General features: G+C 39.1%; 2 protein-coding genes across 2 annotated transcripts in view; one reads left to right on the top strand and one right to left on the bottom strand.

The window, feature by feature from the left end:
• Window positions 1–2,909, bottom strand: part of LOC311068935 (sterile alpha motif domain-containing protein 15-like) — a 3,281-nt gene extending 372 nt beyond the window's left edge. Inside the window, exons 1-2 of the mRNA XM_084091791.1 lie at window positions 2,642–2,909; window positions 777–875 (exon numbers count right to left, since the gene is read on the bottom strand). Coding sequence (XP_083947917.1) covers window positions 777–875; window positions 2,642–2,713 — 171 coding nt within the window. The 5' untranslated portion in view covers window positions 2,714–2,909. The remainder of the gene's footprint in view (window positions 1–776; window positions 876–2,641) is intronic.
• Window positions 2,910–3,559: 650 nt separating this feature from the next.
• Window positions 3,560–26,180, top strand: entpd5b (ectonucleoside triphosphate diphosphohydrolase 5b). Its single transcript, XM_084090210.1, has 14 exons — window positions 3,560–3,937; window positions 4,180–4,401; window positions 8,204–8,283; window positions 9,626–9,769; window positions 10,948–11,023; window positions 12,050–12,085; window positions 13,359–13,447; window positions 14,128–14,207; window positions 14,677–14,738; window positions 14,825–14,926; window positions 22,822–22,965; window positions 24,839–24,895; window positions 25,018–25,133; window positions 25,207–26,180. The coding sequence occupies exons 2-14, from the start codon at window positions 4,182–4,184 to the stop codon at window positions 25,288–25,290; spliced, it is 1,290 nt and encodes a 429-aa protein (XP_083946336.1). The 5' UTR covers window positions 3,560–3,937; window positions 4,180–4,181; the 3' UTR covers window positions 25,291–26,180.

The raw sequence follows: 26,180 nt of genomic DNA, 5'->3' as shown, positions 1-26,180 counted from the left end.
GACACACACACACACACACACACACACACACACACACACACACACAGATGTCTGTCTCACAGATGTCTATGTGTGTGTGTGTGTGTGTGTGTGTGTGTGTGCACAACTCAACGCCATGATGCTAGTGAGCAGTTTCAGGAGTTCTGGGTGGTTGCTAGGGTGTTGCTAGGTGTTTCCTAATGTGTTCTGGGTGGTTGCTAGGGTGTTGCTATGTGTTTCCTAATGTGCTCTGGGTGGTTGCTAGGGTGTTGCTATGTGTTTCCTAATATGTTCTGGGTGGTTGCTAGGGCATTGCTATGCATTTCCTAATGTGTTGTTCCTAATATGTTCTGGGTGGTTGCCAGGGCGTTGTTATGCATTTCTTAATGTGTTCTGGGTGGTTGCTAGGGCGTTGCTATGCGTTTCCTAATGTGTTCTGGGTGGTTGCTAGGGCATTGCTACGCATTTCCTAATGTGTTCTGGTTGGTTGCTAGGGCATTTCTATGTGTTTCCTAATGTGTTATGGGCGGTTGCTAGGGCGTTGCTATGCGTTTCCTAATCTGTTTTTGGAGGGTTGCTAGGGCGTTGCTTTGCTTTTCCTAATATGTTTTGGGTGGTTGCTAGGGTGTTGCTATGTGTTTCCTAAAACTGATGAATTATTTTTTATGCATCATGCAGTTTAAATCTCAGAACATATTTCCAGTATTAAAATGTGACATTTATGTATGACTATGTGAAAACATCCTGACTTTAACTCAATAATAGTTTTAGCTCGTGTGATGATGGTGTTGCTGTACCTTCATGTGCTGGAAGTCGCTGATGCCCAGTGTGGGCAGGCTCGTGCAGGAGACGAGGATCAGCTTTCTGCCGGTGATGAAGTTCTCCGTGAAACACGCCTGAGGGACCGACACATCACACTTACTCAGTCCAATGTCATGCACACGTCTTTCCACCAGTGTTGTATAAAGTACTAGAAAGCAATACTTGAGTAAAAGTACAAGTATCATACTAGAAAAAGACTTTGGTAGAAGTGAGTTACCTTTTAGAATATTACTTAAGTAAAAGTCTTAAAGTATCTGATATATACTGTACTTAAGTATCAAAAGTAATTTTCTGATATTTAATGTACTTAAGTAATTGAAGTAAAAGTTTTTTTTTACAGCAAGCGGTTAGAACTTGATTGTGAACTTTATTGTGGCTTTATTGTGGGGTGGATGGGGGGGTTGTTGGGATGTAAAAAAATAATCTTGCATCACAACACAAGATAGGCATTCATTTTTCTCAAGAAAAAAAATCTCACCTAATGCTGTAAACATACAGAGAGCCCTTTCAGCTGGTAGTATTATTTAAGGTTAAAAATAATTCAAATTAAATATAGGCCTAATGCGTTTTTATAATAACAACTTTATTTAATTATATAAGTAAAAATATAATAAATATGTAAAATAGTACACATATTTAGCTAAATACTCTCTATAGCTCTTTTTCTAACCAACTAACCTTCTATAGCCTATATTATGGTCATCAAATGGCTTTCCTGAGGTAAATGTTATGTGACATAGCTAACTGTTCTCCAGGTGTTTTACTGACCCCTTTCCACGGTTGAAAAACACTGATTGATATTATGTATGATGAATATACATTTCGGTAAGTTGTACTGTTTCTTTTCATTCATGTTTATTTACTATTAGCAGCTAGCTAGTAGAGATGATCGGTTCACGTGCGCTAGGGCTCTGTCACGTTACATTTACAAGCACCAAAACGGTATTTATTGTTTGAATTACGTAATAAAATTGACAGAATCTGAGAGCTGAGATTTTTAACTGCTCTGTCTAGTCTGTCGGTCTCCGTGTCCTCTTTGCTTCGCGATTTTTCTGTGCGTGAGAAAATGGATGCGTGGCGTGAGAGCGTGTGAAAAGTGTCAATTGTGTGTGTCTCACGGTGGGTGAATGCGTGAGAGTTGACGGGTGGTGGTCTACGATAACGGGAGGTCCTCCAGTAGGTGCTCGTGCTTCCATGGCGGTTTCAGTTGTGCTTCCTCCTCCTTTGGCATGGCAACAAACAACCATTACGCTGAAATAGAGCGCGCGCCGTGCGGAGCGTGCGTAATGCAATCTAGGAGCAGTGATTCGCCAAACCTCCCTTATTGCAGTCGCACACATTTCTTCTGATTTTATTTTGTAGTCACTAGTAACGAAGATGCTTAGTGGAAATATATCGGAGTAAAAGTATACATTTTATCTAGAAAATGTAGTGGAAAGTTGAGTGAAAGTTGAAATAAATTTAAATAGCGAAGTAAAGATACGTGAAATTTCTACTTAAGTACAGTAACGAAGTATTTGTACTCCGTTTACATTACAACACTGCTTTCCACTATACTTCAGCTATACACTTATTATATACTGATTATTTTTTCTAAAATCTAAAGATGAGCCAGTGAATCTTCTTCTAGTGTATCTCTGCTGACATGATGCAAACGCAGCACAGCTGAGTAATGATGAGGACACGCCCGTTCTGATGCTCTTAATCATATCAACAAACAGATCAACTTTAAAGAGGAGGAGATCGTGTGTTCATCAACTAAACACACTGTGAATGACATTATAAATAACTTCTCCTTCTCTAATCACTATATTTATAATAACATGTTGAAATAGTTGACCTTATACTGGGGGAATCCGATGGACTCGATCCAGAGCGCCACATCATGACAACTCCAGTGCAGGAACTCCATGTTGTGTTGTGTTGCTATGGGACCCAGTCAACCAACCAGAGAGAGAGAGAGAGAGAGAGACAGAGAGAGAGAGAGAGAGAGAGAGAGAGAGAGAGAGAGAGAGAGAGAGAGAGAGAGAGAGAGTGTGTCTGTGAGAGAGAGAGAGAGAGAGAGAGAGAGAGCGAGAGAGAGAGAGAGAGAGAGAGAGAGTGTGTCTGTGAGAGAGAGAGAGAGAGAGAGAGAGAGAGAGAGAGCGAGAGAGAGAGAGAGAGAGAGAGAGAGAGAGTGTGTGTGTCTGTGTGTGTGAGAGAGAGAGAGAGAGAGAGAGAGAGAGAGAGAGTGTGTCTGTGTGTGTGAGAGAGAGAGAGAGAGAGAGAGTGTGTGTGTGTGTCTGTGTGTGTGTGTGTGAGAGAGAGAGAGAGAGAGAGAGAGAGTGTTTGTGTGTCTGTGTGAGAGTGTGTGTGTGTGTGTGTGTGTGAGTTATACTAAACACGTATACACAATATACACTCATTTTGCCAACATGAATTGCAAATATTATATAAACAAATCATAAATATATTTCACCACAGAATTTGTGAGAAATGTATATCAAACATGTTTGTTTTGATGGAAACCTTTTTGTCATTTGTTTTCTTATGATGGGTAATCTGAAGCCTGCATCATTTCTATTCCCACTTTAAAGTGTAGAGTATGTATACATGTATTTACTGTACTGCACATGTATGCTGATTTAAATCAAATACAAATGTATTACACTCATCAGAAGCTGCTGGTTCATGCGGATCAACATCACGTGTTTGTCTCTTATTTCTGGCCACGCCCACACGCTGCTACGTCATCACCTGCTGCTGTCAATCAAACTCCAGTTCAGCCAAAAACACGAGCTGTTTACAATCAATAAATCATAAATCGACACATAAACGCGACATAGACGCTCAGGACTCATGATCTGATTCATATTCAAACCTTCTACTCGTGTTTTAAAGGTTTAACTAAACTATTTAAAAGTTTGCGTGTAACTTTAGCGCGTTAGCGAGCAGTTAATTAATAAACAAACAACAAACCGCCGTAAGTCATTGACATAAAGTATAAAACCTCGGATTAAAAGCGTTTGACAGCAAAAACGAGTAGAATGTGAGAGTTCAGCAGAGTTTAATGCTGATTCTGCAGCAGAAAAACACTAAACATGCGCTTCAAAACACGCAAGAAAACCCAGTGATTTCGGCTGAAGCTGCATCTGAGGTGTGTGTGTGTGTGTGTGATAATGTCTGAGGTTATTGTTCATGCACATGTTCAATCCTGTACTTGACTGATCGATTTATTGCTGGATGTAAAAGTGTGCTGACAGATCATCTGTGAAGCTCCCTCAGGGGGAAAGCCGTGTTTAGAGATGTTAATCACTGTTATAATCTGCTGAAACAGGAGGTGTGTGTGTGATATATAAACCCCATCAGAGTCTGACAGTCTGTCTTTCCTTCCTCCAGTGATGAAGATGATGATGATGATGAAGATGATGATGATGATGATGATGATGACCCAGGTGTCTTCTTCTTCTGCTGCTGCTGATTTCTCAGTGAGGTTTGGGAACGCTCTTCCTTCGCTCAGTCGTCCTGCTAACGCTAGTCAGATCTTCTACAGCATCATGTTTGACGCGGGCAGCACCGGCACTCGCATCCACGTCTACACCTTCATCCAGAGAGAGCCAGGTGAGACTCACAGGTGTCTACAGGCTACAGGTCGTTTCAAAGCAGCTTCACAGTAATAAACAGGAAAATAACAGAATCAATGACGCAAACTTCATCAAATTAGAGCTGGGCAACGATTAATTGCATCCAAAATAAAAGTTTATGTCCACATAATATGTGTGCATTCTGCGTAGGGTTGGGAATCGAAAATTTATTCCATTTCTGGAATCAAATACGTGTTATAAAATTTTGATTCCTCATAGATTTCTTTGTGAGCATTTCAATATGACTTTAAACCATTGAAGCGCGAGAGACTCTGTTTTTGTGTGTTTCAGTGTATTGGATCTGTGCAGCTCTTAAAGTGACCGCAGCCTAATATTCCTGCTCTATAATAACACTAATATTCCCGCTCTATAATAACACTAATATTCCCGCCTCTAATAACACTAATATTCCCGCTCTATAATAACACTAATATTCCCGCTCTATAATAACACTAATATTCCCGCTCTATAATAACACTAATATTCCCGCTCTATAATAACACTAATATTCCCGCCGTCTCTATAATAACACTAATATTCCTGCTCTATAGTAACACTAATATTCCACTCTATAGTAACACTAATATTCCCGCTCTATAGTAACACTAATATTCCCGCTCTATAGTAACACTAATATTCCCGCTCTATAGTAACACTAATATTCCCGCTCTATAATAACACTAATATTCCCGCTCTATAGTAACACTAATATTCCCGCTCTATAGTAACACTAATATTCCCGCTCTATAGTAACACTAATATTCCCGCTCTATAATAACACTAATATTCCCGCCGTCTCTATAATAACACTAATATTCCTGCTCTATAGTAACACTAATATTCCTGCTCTATAATAACACTAATATTCCCGCTCTATAGTAACACTAATATTCCTGCTCTATAGTAACACTAATATTCCCGCTCTATAATAACACTAATATTCCCGCCGTCTCTATAATAACACTAATATTCCTGCTCTATAGTAACACTAATATTCCACTCTATAGTAACACTAATATTCCCGCTCTATAGTAACACTAATATTCCCGCTCTATAGTAACACTAATATTCCCGCTCTATAGTAACACTAATATTCCCGCTCTATAGTAACACTAATATTCCCGCTCTATAGTAACACTAATATTCCTGCTCTATAGTAACACTAATATTCCACTCTATAGTAACACTAATATTCCCGCTCTATAGTAACACTAATATTCCCGCTCTATAGTAACACTAATATTCCCGCTCTATAATAACACTAATATTCCCGCTCTATAATAACACTAATATTCCCGCTCTATAATAACACTATAATAACACTAATATTCCACTCTATAATAACACTAATATTCCACTCTATAATAACACTAATATTCCCGCTCTATAGTAACACTAATATTCCCGCTCTATAGTAACACTAATATTCCCGCTCTATAGTAACACTAATATTCCCGCTCTATAGTAACACTAATATTCCCGCTCTATAGTAACACTAATATTCCCGCTCTATAGTAACACTAATATTCCCGCTCTATAATAACACTAATATTCCCGCCGTCTCTATAATAACACTAATATTCCTGCTCTATAGTAACACTAATATTCCTGCTCTATAGTAACACTAATATTCCTGCTCTATAGTAACACTAATATTCCCGCTCTATAGTAACACTAATATTCCCGCTCTATAATAACACTAATATTCCCGCCGTCTCTATAATAACACTAATATTCCTGCTCTATAGTAACACTAATATTCCACTCTATAGTAACACTAATATTCCCGCTCTATAGTAACACTAATATTCCCGCTCTATAGTAACACTAATATTCCTGCTCTATAGTAACACTAATATTCCCGCTCTATAATAACACTAATATTCCTGCTCTATAGTAACACTAATATTCCTGCTCTATAGTAACACTAATATTCCTGCTCTATAGTAACACTAATATTCCCGCTCTATAGTAACACTAATATTCCCGCTCTATAATAACACTAATATTCCCGCCGTCTCTATAATAACACTAATATTCCTGCTCTATAGTAACACTAATATTCCACTCTATAGTAACACTAATATTCCCGCTCTATAGTAACACTAATATTCCCGCTCTATAGTAACACTAATATTCCTGCTCTATAGTAACACTAATATTCCCGCTCTATAATAACACTAATATTCCTGCTCTATAGTAACACTAATATTCCCGCTCTATAGTAACACTAATATTCCTGCTCTATAGTAACACTAATATTCCCGCTCTATAATAACACTAATATTCCCGCCGTCTCTATAATAACACTAATATTCCTGCTCTATAGTAACACTAATATTCCCGCTCTATAATAACACTAATATTCCCGCTCTATAGTAACACTAATATTCCTGCTCTATAGTAACACTAATATTCCCGCTCTATAATAACACTAATATTCTTGCTCTATAGTAACACTAATATTCCTGCTCTATAGTAACACTAATATTCCACTCTATAGTAACACTAATATTCCCGCTCTATAGTAACACTAATATTCCCGCTCTATAGTAACACTAATATTCCCGCTCTATAATAACACTAATATTCCCGCTCTATAATAACACTATAATAACACTAATATTCCACTCTATAATAACACTAATATTCCACTCTATAATAACACTAATATTCCCGCTCTATAGTAACACTAATATTCCCGCTCTATAGTAACACTAATATTCCCGCTCTATAGTAACACTAATATTCCCGCTCTATAGTAACACTAATATTCCCGCTCTATAGTAACACTAATATTCCCGCTCTATAATAACACTAATATTCCCGCCGTCTCTATAATAACACTAATATTCCTGCTCTATAGTAACACTAATATTCCTGCTCTATAGTAACACTAATATTCCTGCTCTATAGTAACACTAATATTCCTGCTCTATAGTAACACTAATATTCCCGCTCTATAGTAACACTAATATTCCCGCTCTATAATAACACTAATATTCCCGCCGTCTCTATAATAACACTAATATTCCTGCTCTATAGTAACACTAATATTCCACTCTATAGTAACACTAATATTCCCGCTCTATAGTAACACTAATATTCCCGCTCTATAGTAACACTAATATTCCTGCTCTATAGTAACACTAATATTCCCGCTCTATAGTAACACTAATATTCCTGCTCTATAGTAACACTAATATTCCCGCTCTATAATAACACTAATATTCCCGCCGTCTCTATAATAACACTAATATTCCTGCTCTATAGTAACACTAATATTCCTGCTCTATAATAACACTAATATTCCCGCTCTATAGTAACACTAATATTCCTGCTCTATAGTAACACTAATATTCCCGCTCTATAATAACACTAATATTCCCGCCGTCTCTATAATAACACTAATATTCCTGCTCTATAGTAACACTAATATTCCACTCTATAGTAACACTAATATTCCACCTCTATAGTAACACTAATATTCCACTCTATAGTAACACTAATATTCCCGCTCTATAGTAACACTAATATTCCCGCTCTATAGTAACACTAATATTCCCGCTCTATAATAACACTAATCCAATAAAAAATAAATATTTAAAAGGTGCTTTAAGATTTTTGCATTGTGATAATCAAGCAAATTTTCTATTTACATCTCATTACTGTAATGCAAAATAATCGGATTCTAATGACTTAAACATGAGGAATATTTGTTTTGTAAAGTAAAGTATGTATTGTTGATGTCTGAATGTGTGTGTGTGTTCTGGACTCAGAGGGATTGCCCGTGTTGGATAACGAGATGTTCCAGGCGATGAAGCCTGGTCTGTCTGCGTACGCCGACGTTCCTGAGATTGTGAGTCACTGATGGCTGTTATTGGTTGTGGCTGTCATCGTGTGTTTGAGGAGCAGTGTTGGGGAAAGTTACATTTAAAAGTAATGCATTACAATAATGCATACTCCCAAAAAAGTAACTAATTGAGTTACTTTTTATGAAAAGTAATGCTTACATTACTTTTGCGTTACTTGTTCTCACCTAGGCTGGGCTTGCTTGTTTTTAATAACAACAAAAAAAGTTTTATCTTTGGCAAATGTTAAGGCCCTTTTACACCAAAAGTGTAGAGTACAGTAGAGGTAGAGTACAGTAGTGTACAGTAGAGTACAGTAGAGGTAGAGTACAGTAGAGGTGGAGTACAGTAGAGTACAGTAGAGTATAGTAGAGTACAGTAGAGGTAGAGTACAGTAGAGCACAGTAGAGGTAGAGCACAGTAGAGGTAGACTACAGTAGAGTACAGTAGAGGTAGACTACAGTAGACGTAGTGTACAGTAGAGGTAGAGTACAGTAGTGTACAGTAGAGGTAGAGTACAGTAGAGGTAGACTACAGTAGTGTACAGTAGAGGTAGAGTACAGTAGTGTACAGTAGAGCTAGAGTACAGTAGAGTACAGTAGAGGTAGAGTACAGTAGACGTAGTGTACAGTAGAGGTAGACTACAGTAGACGTAGTGTACAGTAGAGGTAGGGTACATTAGTGTACAGTAGAGTACAGTAGAGGTAGAGTACTGTGGTGTGCAGTAGAGGTAGAGTACAGTAGAGGTAGAGTACAGTAGAGGTAGAGTACAGTAGAGGTAGAGTACTGTGGTGTGCAGTAGAGGTAGAGTAGAGTAGAGTACAGTACAGTAGAGGTAGAGTACAGTAGAGGTAGAGTACTGTGGTGTGCAGTAGAGGTAGAGTAGAGTAGAGTACAGTACAGTAGAGGTACAGTACAGTAGAGGTAGAGTAATGTGGTGTACAGTAGAGGTAGAGTACATTAGTGTACAGTAGAGGTAGAGTACAGTAGACTACAGTAGAGTACAGTAGAGTGCAGTAGATTTTTTTTTTTATAGATTTGAGGAGTTTTGTGTAAAAAAAGTAATAAATCCTTCCCTCGCGGGTCAATCTGACCCTTTAGGAATGAATGGAGTAGAGGTAGAGTACAGCACACACACACACACACACACACACACACACACACACACACACACACACACACACACTCCTCCTCACTTTATTACTCTCAACATGGGGACAGGAGAGCTGTCAGTCAATAAATGTGAAAAAGTAACTAGTGTTACTTACTTGTAAATGTAATCTGATTGCGTAACTGGAGTTACGTGTGCTGAGTTCCCGAACCCTGTTGAGTGCGGACGCTTGTCCTCAGGCGGGACTGACGGTCGCGCAGCTCCTGCGAGTGGCCAAGAGGACGGTTCCGGCGCTGGAGTGGAAGAGGACGCCGGTGATGTTCAGAGCCACAGCTGGACTGAGACTGATGCCAGCCCAGAAAGCCCACGCGCTCCTGGAGCAGGTACACAACACACACACACACACACACACACACACACACACACACACACACACACACACACAACACACACGACACTAGTGTTGGGGAAAGTTACTTTTAAAAGTAATGCATTACAATATTGCGTTACTCCCCCAAAAAGTAACTAATTGCATTACTTAGTTACTTTTTATGAAAAGTAATGTGTTACATTACTTTTACGTTACTTTTTCTTCTCACCTGGGCTGGGCTTGCTTTTTTGTTTTTTTAATAACAAGACCAACAAAAAAGTTATATTTTTGGCAAATGTTAAGGCCCTTTCACACCAAAAGTGAACTGAATAACCCTCAGGCTGAAGGAAATGTATATTTACGCTTGTACAGTAAAGGGTGCCGCTCAAACTAACCTTTCAGCTGCGCTGCTGTTCTGGATTAAAGAACAATAATATACAGGAGAAGGAAGTTCAACACTCTTATTTCTAAATCTTATAAAGTAATTTTTGCTTATTAGTATGGTTGAATTAGATCATTGAAGGTCAGCAGCAAAGACATTAATAAAGTGAGATTAAATTCACAAAGTATATTTGTGTAATTTAATAGTTAATTATAAAAGTTGAGTAAAGTTCTGAGATTGCATTTTACTGTTTTTATTTATTTTAAGCAGTGAGATGAGTAAGTTCACATTTACTCTAGAACTACAATAACCATCATGTTTACACAGCGCACACACCACCACCTCACTTTGTTTCTCTCAACATGGGGACAGGAGAGCTGTCAGTCAATAAATGTGAAAAAGTAACTAGCGTTACTTATTTGGAAAAGTAACTTAGATATTTTATTGCAAATTGAAAAAGTAATGCATTACTTTACTAGTTACTTGAAAAAGTAATCTGATTACGTAACTCAAGTTACTTGTAATGAGTTACCCCCAACACTGCACGACACACACACACACAACACACATACACAATACACACAACACACACACACAACACACAGAGTGTGTTATGTTTTTTTTTAGGTGCATTAGATTTTTATTAAGCACATTTTCTGTTTAATGCAAATATAATGTTTCATGTATAATTATTTATAATTTAAATAGTCAAATATTAGTTCTATTTCATCGTACTGCAATTATTAGTGATTTTAATACTAATTTGAATCCAATAAAAACACTCATCTGTCCTGTGTGTTTGTCTCCAGGTCCAAGCCGTCTTCGACGAGTCTCCGTTTTACGTTCCTGCCGACAGTGTCAGTATCATGAACGGGACGAATGAAGGTTTGCCCTCAAACAACAACATGCACAACTTTAGAAATATCCCAGACTGCAACATAGTGTCGGCCTCATCCGGGCCTCATCCGGGCCTCATCTGGGCCACATCCGGGCCACATCCGGATCTCATCTGGGCTTCATCTGGGCCATATCCGGGCCATGTGGAATCTGTGTGTGCCAGATGTGGGCCGGATCTGGGCCGACACTATGTTGCCTGATTAATTTGTAAGACACTGTCAAGATCACGTCCAGCTTTTATTTCACCACAGAACAATAAAGGAACATTAGCCCAGATAACAGGGGAACGTTCTCTGGTTATGAAAGTTATGATCAAACGTTCTTCCAGGAACATTCATAGAACATTCATTCAAAGTTATCTGGTCTTTAATATTGTTCACAAAACATTAGCACAAAAAAAAATGTGTGCTGACTTAAAATTACACTTATTAGAATCCAATGATTAATAATATATTTTTTTATAAATAATACATTTTACAGGAGCATTTCTGTACGTCTCATTACTATAATTTAAATATAGTCAAATTTATACATTAGCATTTATTGTATTGCAAATTTATGCTGACTAATTAGAATCAATGAATTTTTTTTTTTCATAAAAAATTATGTTTAATGTATAATTATTTGCAATTGTTGGTTAGGATTAGGGTTGACATTAGTGTCATGTAATCCATCAATCAGTGTTTCAGCCGTCAAGAGAGCAATGATGTCACGTAACGTCACATTTACCTCAGAAAAGCCTTTCAGTGAACAAACTCTACAGAATAACTCTAGAGAGGAGCTTCTGACACACACATGCACTAGATCACATGTTCATTATACTTTACTAGATCTGTTTTGATGTATGTTTGAATTTTATGACAGACACCATTTAAAAAAATATAATTATGTATTTGTAAAGTTAGTTTTATAACTTCCTTGAGTGTAATTTAAGTGAAGAAACAATATAAGAAATGCAGTAGAGAATAAATGAGTGAGTTGTGTTTTATAAAGAAGAGTTTGTGTTGTTCTCAGGGATTCTGGCCTGGATCACAGTCAACTTTCTGACCGGTGAGTCTGAATTTATGAATCTCATGTCAACATTAAATGCTGTTTTACTTCAATGAACAATTGTTTTTTATTACCGTAACTGTCATTTTACATCTAGGCACGATCAAGTTCACATGGTCATTCACTGAAAGATATAAGCAGGGTATCACCTGAATGTGTCTTAACCAGAACCTTTCTTTTGTCACACTTGAACCACGAATACACAATTTTGTTTTTTATGGATTTGAGGAGTTTTGTGGTTGAAATGTAAAAAAGTAACAAATCTTTCTCTCGCGGGTCAATTTGACCCTGTAGGAATGAATGGAATGCGAGGAATGCTTCACTTCACATAGAAAAACCTAAAAATGCTCAAAATTCAAACTAAAAATGCTAAAACTTTACCAAGAAAGGATTTAATAATGTCTACATGTGTTTCTGAATGCACACTGAAGATAACTGACTTTAGGACCCAGAGGAACAGCTCATATAGAGATATAAGCCCATCTAGAGTCATGAAATATCATCTTATATTATTATTGTTCCACAAGAGGTCAAAGACTCCCAGTGTAAGATATTTAGAGCTGAATTAAAAGGATTATGCATGAAATTGTGTTATTTGAGTTTAAGTTGAATGTGCTTACATAACTATTTATTTATTATTTATTGATCAAATCTAGTAATTTAAAGTTAAATATAAGAAAATAAAAAAAAATAAAAAAAATCTCCACAAAAAAAATTTGCAATAAAAATAGAAAAATATCAAAATGAAATAAAATACGTGGCCCCACTTTATATTAAGTGGCTTTAAGTACTAATGACTTACATCGAAAAATAAATACACTGTACTTATGGTGTTGATGTTGTGTTGTAAAACCCTTTTGCTGCTGTTGGGGAGTGATACGGGTCTACTGTGTCATCACAAATGTGATTACGATTAATTACAGCTGTAATTACATGCAGGCATTTTTAAAATATAAGTACAATGTAAAAACATGTTTGTACACAATAAGTCCATTTTATCAAATTATTAATTTCAATGTAAGTACATAGTACTTAAAGCCACTCAATATAAAGTGGGACCAAATAAGCTTTCTGGACAAAAAAATAAAATAAAATATTATGTATAATTTCAGGGCTTCGGGTCATTTTAACCCGCGAGGGAAAGACATGCGAGGGAAGGATGAGGGTTAAACGTTTTATACAGCTTTTTATTAACCATGTGACTTTATAAAGTGTCTCAGTCGTGTTACAGACGCAGTTTCTGCATGTCTGAGTGTTTGCGCTGGTGTTTCAGGCCGGCTCGAGCGCGGCTCGCAGAAGACGGTGGGAATCCTCGACCTGGGCGGCGGATCCACGCAAATCACATTCCTCCCGAGGTCAAAGGTCAGCGACTGCTCGTGTGACCCGTTAATGACCACACGTATCTTTATAAAAGTTCTCAATGTTGTTTCAAAAGAACTATAATGTGGATAACACTGAATAAAAATCTTCTCGTCAGGTTAGACTGATCATTAATCACTCAAACCCCTTTATCTAAACCTCAGGCTCTCACATTCGCCATGTTTGTAGTTTTTAACACTTTTTATCCGAGTTTGTAGTTCTAATCGATTAGTAGACCATCATTATACTTTGATTTGGGACACATTAAGTCTAATTTCCAAAACGGTTTAGGACGGATAGTCTGAGGATTGAGTTTCTGTGTGACCTTGAACAATAGCAAAGATTATTAAATGTTGTAACAAAAAAATACGTTGTTCATTGATAGTTCATGTTAGTTAATGCAAAATGTCGACAAATGAGACTTTATTGTAAAGTGTTACCAGAAAAATATTGTAGTTTTAGACTGAACTAATATATTACAGATCATTGTGTACTGTAATAGAGAGAGAGAGATCACTGTACTACAGTAGTAATCAGATGTTTTACTGTATGCACTATTATAGTATTTACTGATATTTTGAGTGAGCTTTTGTTTGTGTGTTTTGGGACAAACTCTTCTGTCAGAAACTGGTTTTGATGTTTATATTTGCGTTTTCTGCCTCCTCCTGATTGGCTCGTCACAGAAGACCGTTGAAAGCGCGCCGACTGATTACATCACCAGATTCCACATGTTCAACTCCACATATGAGCTCTACACACACAGGTACACACACACACACACACACACACACAGGTACACACACACACACACACACACTCACACACACACACACACACACACACACACACACACACACACACACACACACTTACTCACACACACACACACACACACTCACACACACACTCTCACACACACACACACACACACACACACACACACACACACACTCACACTCTCTCACACACACTCACTCACTCACTCACTCACTCACTCACACACACACATACACACACACACACACACACACACACACTCACTCACACACACACTCTCACACACACACACTCACGCACACACACACTCTCACACACACTCACACACACACACACACTCACTCACACACACACACTTAAAACTTAAACTAAACTTCAAATGTTATCTGGAATAATCTAAAAACAAGAGCTATTTCAGAGTAAGAATTAATGCTAATAATATCTCATCTTCACAGTTACCTTGGGAACGGGATCAAAGCGGCTCGGCTGTTGGCGCTCGGAGCGCTGCGTTCAGACGGTGGGAAAACACGGATCAGGATCAGGAGATCAGCTCATGGTTCATGTGTGTGTGTTGATGTGTGTGTGTTGATGTGTGTGTCGCAGGTCTGGAGAAGAAAGTTTTCCGAAGCTCTTGTCTGCCCAAAAAACACTCCGGCCACTTCAGCTTCGGAGGGTTAACTTACCATGTCAGCGGAGTCACCCACGGTAACACACACACACACACACACACACACAAACACACACACACTTCACAACATCAAAGGACAGAAATTACATTTCACAATTATGCCTGTTTTTAGGACCATAAAGAAAGAAACAATATTATTGATCTCCTGCACTGACACCATTATATGAGAACTGAACTGAGCTGACGATGACATCACGCTTTTCTCCAGAGCCGCTCTATACTGTATATATAACTGAACTAAATAAATAACTTTTTTACAGCAGAAATGACCATCACTGAACTTACTTAAAGCTGCAGTTAGGGTTAGCTTTAAAGGTGCCTTGTGTAATGTCCGCCAAAAAATCAATTCATACTCCGCATTCCACACCAGATGGGGGCAGTATACAGTCGTCTCTGCACGGGTGTCGGGGCATCTGTAGTTTCCATGGGAGGCTGGATCATAGACAGTAAAAGAAATGGACACAGCGACCCCATTGGAACTCAATTGAGACAAGTGAAGCCCATTTTCAGCGATTTCTTAGCACTTCCTTTCCTGACGCGCAGACTCAAACCGAGCAAGGCGTTACACGGACCACGTGAGCAACCCGTCTGCCTTCTAGTAGCTGTGCCAAGAGAAATCTGAATCATTCCCTTCCGAATCTTGCAGAGACGGAGAGTGTGAGTAGGAGCTGTCCATAAGCTTGGAGCAGGAGAAACTTTTGCTAGGTATTCTGATTAATTATATTGTCATTTTGCCTCCACGTCCCCCCGATTGCCCGCGAGCTTCTCCTCCCGTCTATACGGTAATCTCTCTAGTGTGCGACAGAGAGTCGCGTGGTTATGACGCAATCGTTAGCCTACTTTTACAAAAACTGCTTCTACGGGTCCATAACATAAGCTACAAGGTAATGGAGCATTTTATACATTGTCGTGTATCTTTAGAAATAAATAATGGACAAATGGAGTCTTTAAACGCCTCAGATGTAAAGTTATTCGCTGTCAAAGTGACGCCAAAATGAATGGGAGTCAATGGGATGCTAACGCAAGTGAAGTTCTGCTACAAGATGTCGGCACCCGGCCGACTTCAACTTCCGGTCGACTTCCTTCCCGCCTGGGCTGGATACAAACTGGAGCTGACGATCTGTATTTACCTTGCGACTAGCGTCCCGAGATAACAACAGAAAAGCAGATGGGTCAAAGGTCAAAGTTTATTTATAAAGCACATTTACAAGCAGTCACTACTGCCCCAAAGTGCTGTACAAGCATAAGAAATAACATAAAAATACAAAAACTATTCCAAAAATATTTAAAAAACAAACAACAAAGAATAAAATGTCACAGCTCAGCCAATATTAGAACGCCAATGCAAACAGATGAGTTTTCAGTAATGATTTAAAGCACTAGACAGAAGCGTAGGACCTGCTATTGAGACAGCTCTGTCTCCTCTGGTTTTACGTCTAGACCTTGGACAGTCTAACAACAGCTGGCCAGTAGACCTTAGTGTTCTAACTGGAGTGTGCAAAGTAAGCATGTCTGATAAATATGATGGTGCCAATCCATTTAAAGATTTAAAAACGAGCAATAAGATTTTAAAATGGATTCTAAAAGCAACAGGCAACCAATGGAGAGACGACAATATAGCGGTGATGTGGTCACTGCGCTTTTTCCCTGTTAACAAACAGCTGCACTTTGGACTAATTGTGATCGGCGGACTGAGCCCTGGTCAAGACCATAATATAATGAATTGCAATAATCCAAACGATTTGTAATCAAAGCATGCACAACTTTTTCCAGTTGGCTGTGTGGCAGATACGGCTTGACCTTCCTAAGAAGTCTGAGTTGAAAGAAACTTGATTTTACCACTGAGCTAATTTGACTTTCAAGTTTGAAAGAACTATCAATTAAAACACCAAGACTTTTTACACAGATGGGAAATAATTAGCGTAGCTGCTGTTCATAATATTAATGCACTCAATCTGATTCAACTGTAGTAGGCTATAAAAGGTAAAATATGACATCTTCAAGCTACTTCACCTTTACCAGTGAATATGTTCATATTCGTTTTGTTCATATTACATTTTTATTGTTAGTTTGAATTACATTAATTTGACAGACAGCATTCGCTGATGTTGACCAAGCTAGCGCCAACGTAACCAGAGCTGCCAACTCTCACGCATTCACCGTGAGACTCACACAATCGACACTTTCCACACGCTCTCACGCCACACATCAGCAAAGAGGACACGGAGACCGACAGACTAGACAGAGCAGGTTAGTTATGATATAAAAAACTCTCAGCTCTCAGATTCTGTCAATTTTATTACGTTTTGGCGCTTGTAAATGTTACACGACAGATCACACTGTTAAAAGATACAGTAGGCTACGACTTACCAAAATGTATTCCTCATACATAATATCGACCAATCAGTGTTTTTTATCAGTGAAGAGGTCAATAACATAGCTGGAGAACAATTATGTCAGATTTACCTCAGGAAAGCCATTTAATAAACATAGGTCACGTAGTTGGCAAGAAAAAAAGAGCTATAGAGATTGTGCTATATATGTGTACTATATTACAATACTATATTTATGTACGTTATATATACGTTTATCGAACAGCCTTCGATACATTTCTATGTTATAACTTCCCGAAAAAACTACACAAACATATAAAACAAACTTCTAACGAAATACTAACAGCATCTTACTTACCAATCCAAAAGAAATGTTGCAAGTTCGGAGTCGAACCTCATTTCTTTCATGTCCATTAGTTGTCTGGTTCTGTTCCTTTTTTTATCAGATTTTATTTGAATGTAGTAGTGGACAGTAGGCTACTTTCCACACGATTGACATCAGGTTCAAGTACGCCCACAAGCCGTGCGAGTTATTCGTGTATTGCATGTTTGGCTGGTGGTTATGTTGCCCGCATACCGCCTCCCATGGCCGAAACTGGTATTACGACACCTGTCGGGCCGTGGCTAGTAATGCTAATGCTAATTCAGGTTGATATCTCTGCAGCACTATAACTTGTCATTTTTTTAGTGACATCATCGCCCTTATTTCTTCTCATTCTTTTGATGCGTGTGGCTCATTTTTTGGATATTTTTAACTCAATTCTGACACATGGCACCTTTAAGTTCCGTAGCTTTTTTGGGTTAAAAATTATCCCAAATAAATTTTTGAGCAAGTACATAACCAGTGTTCAACACTCTCTGCTTGCCGTAGCTCGACTCAAAACGGTAAGCTTGTAATAATGTGTTTAACTCCAGTGGTACTGGTGGATTTCAGCGGGAAATTCGAGCATGTCTTTGCGTCATTACGTCACATCTGTCCACATAAAGAAGAGTCTCGGCTAGTCGGCTGTGAGTGTGAGGATGCTGGAGATTTATAGCCTTTTCTCACAGCACTGGATATAATTAAACTCATCAATTTGATGGCGGATCCAGAGAGGCTCAGACGACAATCACCAGCTGGAGATTCACCCGCTGTAAAACGCGAAAGACTTCAGACTTCGGAGAAAAAGAGACTGCAACCGGCCCGCGCGAAAACAGGGATAATATCGGAAGGGCATTAAATGTCACGCAATGCTGATGTTGTTGACATTAACAATTTGAGAACATGGTTTGACGTGATATGATAAGCGATCATTAGATTTAATCGGCGTGATTTACTGCAATGCTTTTCCCCCTTAGTTGGTCAGAACAAAAGTGGATGTTGCTTGTTCAGACGACGTTTTCTGGTGAAAACTCTTATGTTGGTCATACTTCCCAAAAGTAGAATCTGTGATTGCGAGCGCCAGGATCCACACCGGCGGCGACTGACAGCCGCACATTCTCCTCAAAACATCGGATTCATCCGCGCTGTGCCGTGCCGAGGCACAACGCACGTAAAGTTGATAATTCCGCGAATAACTGCAATTGCAGATTTCGAACAGAGATGGCGACAAAGAGGAGAAACTGCGACTGCAGCTTTAAGCTGGACTGTGACACTATTTTCTTCTGGAAACAAACTTTGTTGCATTATTTTCCTGTTATCTCTGTAAAGCTGCTTTGAAACACTCTGTGTTGTAAAAAACGCTGTATGTAAGCAATAAGGTACGAGAGGCCGTGCTGTATGGTGAATAAGTCACGCTGAAGGGCGTTGTTCGGCTCGACGCGAAGCGGAGTCACGATTATTCCCGATACAGCACTAGCCTCCAGTACCTTATTGCTTCTATAAAACGGTTTCCACACAATACAAATATTAAAGCCTAAAAATATGTATCTATGCAACTTTCATGAAGTAAAATCACTAAAAGCCTTCCTTCCGCTGGAAAAAATAGTCCCTGACCGTAAACAGCAGCAGAAGTTACACACATTATTAAAGACTGTCTTTATGAGTGAGTCAGTGAGTAGAGAAGACTTTAATGTTGAAAGGACTGAAACTTATGATCACGGAGAAGCAAGACTCAATTGACAAATGACTAGCGTACGTCACAGGAAAACCCCTTAACTGTTAAAACAACAAGATATTGCTGCGGACATTTAAACAGATTTTTTATCATGAATATAGGACTGACCTGAAGGAAAATGCTATGTCTACTGTAAATGCAGGTACACTCGCTTACTCGATCTCTCACAATCTCTTCAATGAACAATATCAGTGAGATCAAACATGTTTACGTTGCTAAGAGTGGTTGCTAGGGGTGTTGTGTAGTGATACATAGAACTGCTGGGTGAAGCGGTCATAGCCTTGTTTTATCTTAATAAAACACAGCTATTGACCAATCAGAATCAAGCATTGGAACTAACTTTTTATATAAATAAAGCTGACTGTAAATCTGGCATCTGTTGATCTGTTGATGGTTTGTCTGATGTTGTAAGTAAGCACTATATAAATACCTCATTTATTCATTCACTGTTGTGGTGTTCAGGTATTAATGTTATGTGGTGTTGTGTTCTTCTGGTGTTCATGTGTTCTGGTGTTCATGTCTTCTGATGTGCATGTGTTGTGGTGTTCAGGTGTTGTGGTGTTCATGTGTTCTGGTGTTCATGTGTTGTGGTGTTCAGGTGTTGTGTTCAGGTGTTCATGTGTTCATGTGTTCATGTGTTCTGGTGTTCAGGTGTTCAGGTGTTGTGGTGTTCATGTGTTGTGGTGTTCAGGTGTTGTGTTCATGTGTTGTGGTGTTCAGGTGTTCATGTGTTCATGTGTTCATGTGTTCTGGTGTTCTGGTGTTCAGGTGTTCTGGTGTTGTGGTGTTCAGGTGTTGTGGTGTTCAGGTGTTGTGGTGTTCAGGTGTTGTGTTCAGGTGTTCATGTGTTCATGTGTTCATGTGTTCATGTGTTCTGGTGTTCAGGTGTTCAAGTGTTCTGGTGTTCAGGTGTTGTGGTGTTCAGGTGTTGTGGTGTTCAGGTGTTGTGGTGTTCATGTGTTGTGGTGTTCTTCAGGTGTTCTGGTGTTCATGTCTTCTGATGTGCATGTGTTCAGGTGTTCAGGTGTTGTGGTGTTCATGTGTTCTGGTGTTCATGTGTTGTGGTGTTCATGTCTTCTGATGTGCAGGTGTTCAGGTGTTCAGGTGTTGTGGTGTTCATGTGTTCTGGTGTTCATGTGTTGTGGTGTTCAGGTGTTGTGTTCAGGTGTTCATGTGTTCTGGTGTTCTGGTGTTGTGGTGTTCAGGTGTTGTGGTGTTCAGGTGTTGTGTTCAGGTGTTCATGTGTTCATGTGTTCTGGTGTTCTGGTGTTCAGGTGTTCAAGTGTTCTGGTGTTCAGGTGTTGTGGTGTTCAGGTGTTGTGGTGTTCATGTGTTGTGGTGTTCTTCAGGTGTTCTGGTGTTGATGTGTTGTGGTGTTCAGGTGTTGTGGTGTTCTTCAGGTGTTCTGGTGTTGATGTGTTGTGGTGTTCAGGTGTTGTGGTGTTCTTCTGGTGTTCAGGTGTTCAAGTGTTCTGGTGTTCAGGTGTTGTGGTGTTCAGGTGTTGTGGTGTTCATGTGTTGTGGTGTTCATGTGTTGTGGTGTTCAGGTGTTGTGGTGTTCAGGTGTTGTGGTGTTCAGGTGTTGTGGTGTTCAGGTGTTGTGTTCTGGTGTTCAGGTGTTCTGGTGTTCAGGTGTTGTGGTGTTCAGGTGTTCTGGTGTTCATGTGTTGTGGTGTTCAGGTGTTCATTTGTTGTGGTGTTCAGGTGTTTTGTTGTGGTGTTCAGGTGTTGTGGTGTTCAGGTGTTGTGTTCTGGTGTTCAGGTGTTGTGGTGTTCAGGTGTTCTGGTGTTCATGTGTTGTGGTGTTCAGGTGTTCATTTGTTGTGGTGTTCAGGTGTTGTGGTGTTCATGTGTTCTGGTGCTGTGGTGTTCTGGTGTTGTGGTGTTCTTCAGGTGTTCTGGTGTTGATGTGTTGTGTTGTGGTGTTCTGGTGTTGATGTGTTGTGGTGTTCAGGTGTTGTGGTGTTCTGGTGTTGATGTGTTGTGTTGTGGTGTTCTGGTGTTCATGTGTTGTGGTGTTCAGGTGTTGTGGTGTTCTTCAGGTGTTCTGGTGTTGATGTGTTGTGGTGTTCATGTGTTGTGGTGTTGATGTGTTGTGGTGTTCAGGTGTTGTGGTGTTCAGGTGTTGTGGTGTTCTTCAGGTGTTCTGGTGTTCAGGTGTTTGGTGTTCAGGTGTTGTGGTGTTCTTCAGGTGTTTGGTGTTCAGGTGTTGTGGTGTTCTTCAGGTGTTCTGGTGTTCAGGTGTTTGGTGTTCAGGTGTTGTGGTGTTCTTCAGGTGTTCTGGTGTTGATGTGTTGTGGTGTTCAGGTGTTGTGGTGTTCAGGGGCCTTGTTTATAACCGTGGCGTACGCACAAAACAGGCCCTGAAAGAGGCGTACGCCACTTACGACGCATAAGTTGTGATTTATAAAGACAAACTTGACGGGAAAATTTGCGCACCTGCACGCAAACTCTGACCCATGCGTACGAACATTTTGGAGACGGAGCAGTTTGGCGACACCGATGGTGAGCTGGAGTTAAATGTCTTTTTGGTCACTTTTAGAATTTAGAATTAAAATTAAACATATAAAGAAAGATAATACAAATATAATTTCACTCACCAAGCCTGTCACTTGAAGCAAATATCCATCCCTTCTTAAATGTCCGCGCCAGCGAGCGCGCTGGGCCGTTTAGTGAAACTGACGCAAATAACAGTTTAAATAAATAAAATAATTATTTAAACTATGTTTTACTTTTGATATAAACATTTGGATTAAATATGCCATTCAAATGAATGGAGTTAAACACTTAAACATGAAATCATTACTGAGAAGTTACAACATTTTTATATTCAATCAATAGAAATATTTGTTGTGGATGCGATGCTTTTTAACACTTCTCCTGTGGCGTGCTGTGTTTTAATGTTTTAACCACAGAGATAATTGCTTATCATGATAATACCAGATTGTCTGAGAAAATAGTTTCGTGCAAATAATGCCCAAGGCCTATATCTGTTTCCATTAAAAATATAAATCAATTAAAAATACAATTCGGCCAGTGGAAAAGATTGAGAAAAACTTTCTCTGAAATGTATTTTACACTATTTGATTTATGTATTCGAAAACAAGGCAAGGATAGGCAACTACTTGATTTTTATTAATGTAATGTGTCTTGTACCGTTAAACGTTATCACGTGGATGAATAATCATATGCAAATGATATGATGAGGATCTGCATAGTAAAACTAGGCGTTGTAAGCTCCATATATGGTTATTTCGGGGAGGAGACGCATGTGCGCACAATCTTCCGCTGACTGGGATTTATAAAGTGAATTCTGCGCAGGTTCTGGCGTACGAACGGTTTTATAAGTCTGAATATTTTTTTGCGTACGCCATTTTTGGCTTTCGGGCGCACGTACACTTTTAGTAGGGTTCCTACGCACAGTTTTATAAATGAGACCCCAGGTGTTCTGGTGTTGATGTGTTGTTTTGTTGTGTTGTTCAGGTGTGCGGGGCTTCAGGACGTGTTACCAGGAGATGCTGAAGGTGGTGAAGGGCTTCATTAAACAGCCTCTCGAGCTGAAGGACAGCGCCAGCTTCTACGCCTTCTCGTATTACTTCGATCACGCTGTCGAAGCCGGACTCATCGGTAAGACCATCAATATCTTCCAAAGGAACAAACATAAAATGTGTTGCGTACCTTGTGTACCTGTGTGTTGTGCAAGTACCTGAGTACCTGGCTTTGATAGTCAATAATGTTTTAAGTTACTTTTAACAGATTATGGGCCCTATTTTAACGATCTGAAACGCAAGTGTCAAAGCGCAAAGCGCAAGTAACTTTGTGGGCGGGTCTTGGCGCTGTTGCTATTTTCCCAGCGGGATAAATGACTCTTGCGCCAGGCGCAAATCTAAAATGGGTTGGTCTGAAGTAGCTTCATTATTCATAGGTGTGGTTTGGGCGTAACGTGAAATAAACCAATCAGAGCGTCATCTCACATTCCCTTTAAGAGCAGGTGCGCTTTGTTCTAAAGCGGATTCCTATTATAACGGCGGATTTGCCAGACGCGCGCCAGGAGCGGTTCACAGCCGAGGAGAGCAACGCTCTCGTCAGGGAGGTTGGGGATGGAGAAACCCACCCAAATTAACTTCGGTTAAAAAGGCGTATGATAATTTGGGTAAATGTGTAAGCTAGATGTATGCTTTTATAATAAATTGTCTATCTATCTATCTATCTATCATAATAATGTATGATTTGCAAAAATGAAAACTGCTGCTTCTGTGTAGATGAGAGAATCAAAGTGTATGCGCGTTGTGCACACGCTACATTGATTATGGCCAAGCATGCGCCCTTAAAATAGCATATGAATAACATGCGCAACGCGCCACTGACTTTAAACTTTTTTTTCCTGGTTAGTGGCGCAATTGTTTTCTAAACCTGCAAAATAGCATGAAGGAACGTTTGCGCCGGAACACGCCTCCTTTTTTGCGCTGAACCGCCCAATGAGCGCAAGTTCATTCCCTAGTTTAGCGACGTGCTTCTGTGGAGGGAAAAGCGCGCTTTGCGCGGGTGCAAAATAGGAATGATACATGCGTCAGTGTACAAAGTCAATTGCGCTGGGTGCAAGATAGGGCCCTAGGTGTTTTATCCTTTGGTGAGTTGCTGTTGTGATCCTTGATTGTGTTTTGATGTGTGTTTGTATGTCTGTGTTATTGAAGCTGCTGTCTTTGCCAGGACACTCTTGTAAAAGAGATTTTAATCTCAATGAGTTTTTAACCTGGTAAAATAAAGAATGAGTAAAATGATGATAAGCTTTTTGATTACAAACTTGTTTGTTCTGTTTTTTATTTCCACCCACAGTAGTTAAAATCCTTTACCTAATTTGGTGTTCTGGGTCAAAAATGACCCGCCTTTTAAAAATGTCTTGTAAATCTCGTTATGCTATGCTCTCGCCAAATATTGGATTTAATCTTTTTATCGTTTTCTTTCAGTTGGCACAGGTTTTGTATTTCTTTTATGGATCTGATTGATCGTAGGCCTCATGGATCTGAATTTATGCAGTTTTTTGGAGTTTAACATTTTTTCACCTCAAAAAACAAAAAACCTCACCGCAAAAAACAGCTGCATAAACTCCATGAGGCCTACTATCAATCAGATCCATAAAAGAAATACAAAACCTGTGCTAACTGAAAGAAAACAAATTGATAAAAAAATATAAATCCAATATTTGGTGATAAATTAGCATAACCAGAGATTTCCAAGACATTTTTAAAAGGCGGGTCATTTTTGACCCGGAACACCGCAAGTGTAGCAAGGTGAGAAAAAAACTCACAAAAAATTACAAAAGTGATTAAAAACAACAAAAAAATGGATTAAGAAAATGATTGTCAGTAAGTTTGTCCAGTGTCTTCAAGGAAAAAGTAAATCCTCAACACAACACGACATTAATTAAGCACTTATTTAATATATGTCTCACTTTAACTGTTTCCGCTTTTTGTTTGTTTTTGCTGATGATGAATCTCAGATGAAACCAGAGGAGGAGCCGTGAAGATCCGAGACTTTAGGAAACGAGCGAAAGAGGGTGAGCTTTACGTTTAATCTTTATTTACATGTTCTCATCTTATATTTGATCATGTTGACAGATATGTGCAATATAATTAATATTATACAACTACAAACTGAAAATGAACTCACTTGTTGCAGTGTGTAACCGACCATCAAAGCGCAGTCAACTCAATGAGTTCCTCTGTATGGATCTCACGTACATCATCTGTCTGCTGAAAGACGGCTTTGGTTTTAAAGAGAGCACCGTTCTGCAGGTACGTTAGTGTGTCTGCCGTGTTTGATTTACTCGAGGTTAGATGGTTAACGCCAATGCTTGTGTTTGCACAGCTAACCAAGAAGGTGAGGAACGTGGAAACCAGCTGGGCTTTGGGTGCCGCCATCAACCACTTCCAGAAGTTCAGGATTCATTAAAAACCATCTATGAACCACTTCCAGAAGTTCAGGATTCATTAAAAACCACCCATGAACCAGTTCCAGAAGTTCAGGATTCATTAAAATCCACCCATAAACCACTTCCAGAAGTTCAGGATTCATTAAAAACCACCCATAAACCAGTTCCAGAAGTTCAGGATTCATTAAAAACCACCCATAAACCACTTCCATTCATTAAAAAACACCCATAAACCACTTCCAGAAGTTCAGGATTCATTAAAAACCACCCATAAACCACTTCCATTCATTAAAAACCATCCATAAACCACTTCCATTCATTAAAAAACACCCATAAACCACTTCCAGAAGTTCAGGATTCATTAAAAACCACCCATAAACCACTTCCATTCATTAAAAAACACCCATAAACCAGTTCCAGAAGTTCAGGATTCATTAAAAACCACCCATAAACCACTTCCATTCATTAAAAACCATCCATAAACCACTTCCAGAAGTTCAGGATTCATTAAAAACCACCCATAAACCACTTCCAGAAGTTCAGGATTCATTAAAAACCACCCATAAACCAGTTTAACCACCACTTATCTCACTGTAGCGTTTTCATCCATTATCAGGGTGAATCTCACGGAAACGTTTCACCGAGAGTCAAAAGAAAGTAAAAGCTTAATGGTCTTAAAATAGTTGTGTGGAGTTCATCTAAGTTAATCTTAGTGAAGGTTAATGTGTGATTGAGATCAGAACGATGGCGATGCGATGTCTTGCAGAAGCGCTGACGGCTCTCAGGAGTTTTCTGTAAACGCATTGTTTACATTACCAAGCTAATGTTGTAATGTTTGCATCAGTCTGTCTTTAATGTCTGAGCATTTCTTTTTGGTTTGTTTTTTCAATAAAAAAATGTTACAACGTGC

Source organism: Abramis brama (genome assembly GCF_963993115.1).
Source record: "Abramis brama genome assembly, chromosome: 18".
NCBI lineage: Eukaryota > Metazoa > Chordata > Actinopteri > Cypriniformes > Leuciscidae > Abramis > Abramis brama.
Note: the sequence above shows the minus strand (reverse complement) of the source record. Positions and strands in the feature narration are given on the sequence as shown.